The sequence below is a fragment of the Vigna unguiculata genome, chromosome 4, assembly GCF_037176805.1.
Source record: "Vigna unguiculata cultivar grain cowpea cultivar isolate G323 ecotype 2 chromosome 4, ASM3717680v1, whole genome shotgun sequence".
Classification (NCBI taxonomy): Eukaryota; Viridiplantae; Streptophyta; class Magnoliopsida; order Fabales; family Fabaceae; genus Vigna; species Vigna unguiculata.
The window spans coordinates 5,067,300-5,072,059 of record NC_140795.1 but is presented as its reverse complement, the minus strand read 5'-3'; the positions used below and the strand labels follow the sequence as shown (position 1 = coordinate 5,072,059).

General features: G+C 36.7%; 1 protein-coding gene across 3 annotated transcripts; it reads right to left on the bottom strand.

Moving 5' to 3' along the window:
- Nucleotides 1–1,006: 1,006 nt before the first annotated feature.
- Nucleotides 1,007–4,337, bottom strand: LOC114181618 (cullin-3A-like). Of its 3 annotated transcripts, none has more exons than XM_028068120.2 (3): nt 4,175–4,337; nt 3,900–4,081; nt 1,007–3,138 (listed from the first exon to the last, which is right to left on the bottom strand). In XM_028068120.2, the coding sequence occupies exons 2-3, from the start codon at nt 4,058–4,060 to the stop codon at nt 1,098–1,100; spliced, it is 2,202 nt and encodes a 733-aa protein (XP_027923921.1). In that variant the 5' UTR covers nt 4,061–4,081; nt 4,175–4,337; the 3' UTR covers nt 1,007–1,097. The 3 variants fall into 3 exon arrangements, with proteins under 3 accessions (XP_027923921.1, XP_027923922.1, XP_027923920.1); XM_028068121.2 differs by having other exon boundaries at nt 3,900–4,089; nt 4,175–4,329; XM_028068119.2 differs by having other exon boundaries at nt 3,900–4,329.
- Nucleotides 4,338–4,760: the final 423 nt, after the last annotated feature.

Here is a 4,760-nt window from a genome sequence, read left to right as displayed (position 1 = left end):
AAGAGATCTCATATACACTTATTGAGACGTCCAGGTACTTCTGTGTAGCTTCTAGGGGGTCGAATGGGACAAGTACTTGCAAGCACTCTAACACTAAAGTTAGCGATATATTTAGACTAATGAACAAATGTATAGAGAAATTAGATACATTTTACCTATAATAAGATCACCTTTATATACTTGGTTATCTTAAGCTATTTTAGGAAGGTTTAAATCCTCTAATAATTGTCAAAAAATACTTTATCGTAACGGAAAATATCTTCTTTACCACTTTGTCGAGGTTGACATGATGTTAGTAATCTTAAAATCGACATAATCCTTACTCTCATATAGTTATTACAATTTTAGTTGGGATGAACCTGGTCCCCCTAGTGTTGATATTGCCTTGACCAAAATTATCATGGTTACACTAGTGTTGATATTAACTTGACCGAACTTGATCAAGATCATCACAATCCTATGTAGCACAATGCCTAGTGGTAGTTGAGATGTTTCGGGCAATGGTGATCAACATAATTTCGGTCCTACATAATACATGTGTGATACATTAATAAACATGATTGAAATGACCTTGCCAATACACAGTACACGAATAAAATCTATTCCATATTGAGTGTCCCGCTATTCATGCATGACACATGAAAAAATTGGTAAGATTTTGTGTTACAAATGGGTATTGTTTATGTCCCGAAATTATGTTACCAGACGTTTGTGCGGACAACTTTTACGAAGGTTATTTTAGTCCAAAGGAGTGAGTATCAGTTAAAACATAATTTTTTGCTGTTAAGAATTTCATGACGAAGCTTCCTTCTCAGGCAGTGTGGTTAAGGAAATAATGTCATATCCGAAATGATTGAAAAGTATACGACAGTCAAGGGCTATAAGCTAAACAAGTTTCAGTTTATTGATATTGAGGAAAGAAAAAGCTAAAAATGATCTAGTAAGTTTTGCAGGCTGAAAGAAGTGAACCTAACAAGTCTAAGTTTTGTCGATATGCAAAGGAGAGTTAAACTACTTGGCAGAAATATTTTATGATGAGCATCTAACTCATGACAGAATCACAAGCTGGAATGCCAAAACAGAAGCAAATACACAGTTCACGCAAGATAGCGATACAGTTTTCTGTCCACTTTATCCCTCTCCAAAAACTCACGCTCAATAAGGGATTCAATTCTTTTCTTAATAACAACAGGATTAGGCAAAAACCGTGACTGCAGCTGCTTAGTGACCTCAGCAACGATATTATTATGATCTAGAGTTCGCCTTGATTTCATTATCCTCACAATTGCTGCCTCGATCTGTGGCTTTCTATCTTCCTCCACTCTTTGCCGAGTTTCTAGGTTTTCTGGTTCAGACTCCCTCTGTGCAACGACAGTGCCTATCTTCACCTTAAAGAACTTGCTTGTGAATTTATCATTAAAGAAGAATGCATCATCCTCTGCTATGTCCTTGCTCATTGGCTCTTTTCGAAGAACATTTTTTCCTTTGACACAGGCAAGAGACTGAAGGCACCTCCTCAAATCAGACATGGGAATGGCTGTGGCTTGCTCTATCTCCTTACAAGTCAACTGCTCAACGTTGTTGAAAAGCATTAGTACACACATTTGGTATGTGGAAACATTCAATTCATGCTTTTGGCCTTTACCAAATGTTGCTTTCAGATCAGCAGTCCCCATATTAGTTTGCCAAGACAATCTCCTACCATTATGTGTGCCCAGATAATATGTTCGAAACCTGTCACATACACCCAATATTTCTGATGGAAGATTACACGGTGGGCTAGGCTGAGTAGGCCATGATCCTGTCGTAAGCACCTGGACAGATAGTGTAGGACCATCCCCCAACTCAGTACCTTGGCCGGCATAGAAACCCTGCATTGTGTCATGAGAAGTCTTCATGTCAGTAAACATACCCTCTAACTTAGAAGTGAATTGATATCCGCATTCTGTTTTGAGCTTAACAATCAAACTCCTTTCTGCATCGTCAGATATAGTCTTCCCTGAAAGAAGCCTTTTTGCCAAGTGTTGCTTGTAATACTTCTCAAACACATCCTTCTCCTGTAGGTACCGGAAGAGCATCATGACTTTGTCTAGTACAATCTCCACATCCTCCTCACCAACCCCTTTCAACCCTCGACGAAGTTTGTCATCCACAAACAAAGAGATGAACTCTGGAGACCGAGCATTCAAATTGATGAAATATTCAAAAGAGGAATTCAAGGCATTCTGAAATGTTTTGTCATTATTAAAAGACATTGTAATAACCTTGTCATATTTATCCTTCAAATCTAACAGGCGTTGAACAAAATCCACAGGATCTCTCAACCTTTCAGGATCCATAATTAGCTGCTTTCCTGTATCCCGTATAAAGGAAGTCATGACTTCTTTAACAATTGTGAGCCCAGCAGTCACCCTGCGAAACAAATTATACATTCTTTGTAAGTCTTCATATTTGTCATCCACAAGCATACTAACTAGACCTGAGTTCTCCATATGAACTAGAGTGTGCATATGGCTTTCAATCATCTCCTTCTCCACCACATTAGTTATCTTTGACTCACTTCTGGGATCCAAGTAATGAGATACTCTCTCCAACTCTTCATTTAAACGTCTCTCAGCTTTTTTCAGATAATCACCACAATCACAAGTTTCAATGAATTTCTGGGACTCACAACAGTAAAAATTTGCAGATACATCAAGAAAATGCTTCTCAAAGTCATGCTGGTAAACAGGCAAACCCAAATCCATAAGCATCTTTATTATATTTCTCATCAATCCTCTGTTTATTACCTCACCGTTCCTTTCCCTAAGCACAAGCTCAAGAAGTGTATCTAGAAGCCTAGCCTGAGTTTTGCTGGAATGGATCACAACATCTCTCCAAAGATTCAATCCAAGCTCATGAACAGGAGTTTTATGGTTGCTAGGTATAAATGTTCGATCCATGTACATCAGTATATCTCGGATCATTTGCAATGCCTTGTTATGATCTACCCACTTCCTATTGAGCTCGTCCAAGAAAATTTCTCCTTGAGCAGATTCAATTGATTGAGAAATTTCTTTTAAATGAGCAGTCATGGTCGTCACAAGTCCTGTGTAAAGTTTCTCCCCAAATTTGTGTAGCACCATATTATAAGCATTCCTGAATGGGTAGATCACAATGATCAGAAATTAATCAAACACATACAAATACACAAAGATGGGTATCTATGGGCAAATTAATTAAGCAAGCTTAGCTGATTAATTAATTTAAACAAAAATAAACTACAGGCAATAACATAACGCTAATTATAAAAAACTACTAATTTTGTTCAATTGAAATTATTTAAAACGACAAATTTAAGGGAGGTATGTGGCATCTGATTATTAAATAACTACATATAGATCGGAGCTTTTTCTTCCAAATAAATGGTATGAAGTAGGCTGAGAGCAAACTACATGCAACGTCCATGTGAATAAGAAGTACAAGCTGGTGAACTGATCACACAAAAGCATAATAATCTACAATGGCCAAACAGCATCACAGGGAACTGGTCAATATAATGTGTCATATAAGAACCTCTGTCAATATTTGCAAGTTGAAAGCCCTGAGGAAACCACAACATCCTTTGTATAAGGTCATAATACCATTTTTTTACAAATAATTACGGATGAATACTATAATGTTTTTCAAACAATTAAGGGGATTAGTGCAGCACTTGAAAAAGAAGAGACATCATGTGCAAAAACATAAGGAGCCAGTGTAATTTACTCAAAACAACACGACACAGAACCACATGAAACACAACAAAACAACAGTATTGAAAAAAAAAAAAAACAAAATCGCATGTCGCACGATTGACACCAAAATTGGAGCACTGAAATCGAAGAAGTGTTAACTGACAGTTAAGCGAATGAATCAACCTGTAAAGCTCTTCAAAGCTAAGGCCACTGGCGTTGTGGTTGTATATCTCGTGGATAGCATGTTCTAGAACCTTCCACGTCTTCTCGGCATACTTGGGATCGACCACCACGCGGTGCTTGAACGCCTCTATCTGGAACGCGCGCTTCTTCTGCGTGCTCATCTTCCCCGGCGAATTGGAACCCTAAAGCGCTACGCGCAAAGTTCAATTCAGAGAGAGAGAGAATAGACGGAGAAGAGGGAAATGGAGAAATCAAGAGAGGAGAGAAGACGAAACCTTGCGACGGGGCGCGAAGGAAGAAGCGATTGGGGAAATTGGGGATTAGGGTTTTTGAGAGAGAAGAGAAGGGATTGAAGGAAGCAAAGAATGAATGGGAGTGAGTGAGTAGTAAGTAACCTTACATAGTTGAGAAGAGGGATTGACAAGGTAGGACTTTCCCAAATACCAAATCACATATATAGTATAATAAATTTTTTCACCACTTTTGAAAAATTTAAGTGTTTTTAGTTAAATATTTGTTTTTATGTTCTTGTCCGGTCTTTTGTATTAATACCATTGTATTATTGTATGACACTTAATGAAATCTTTATTGTCACTGAAATTTTAATTCTTGTTTCTGTTTGTAATAATCTTGGCCCTTCAATTTTGTTAACATTCATAAATCTTTTTTTTTTTTTTAGCTTTCTTTATCTTTAAATTTAATTTTATGAAATTTGTTTATCGTTTAAAAACCTAAAAAAAAAAGTTTAATTTGGTATATAAATTATAGAAACAAAATTTGTTGACCTCCATTACAACTCATTATAAGATAAAATATCTAACAAAAATATTTTTTTTTATATTTATAAAAACAAAGAGAATG

Bases quoted from the DNA above. Each gene is read 5' to 3' on its own strand.
- LOC114181618 (XM_028068120.2), bottom strand. From the start codon at position 4,060: ATGAGCACGCAGAAGAAGCGCGCGTTCCAGATAGAGGCGTTCAAGCAC. The intron at 3,139-3,899 runs GTTGATTCATTC...CTACCCATTCAG, and splicing joins AGCTTTGAAGAGCTTTACAG to GAATGCTTATAATATGGTGC.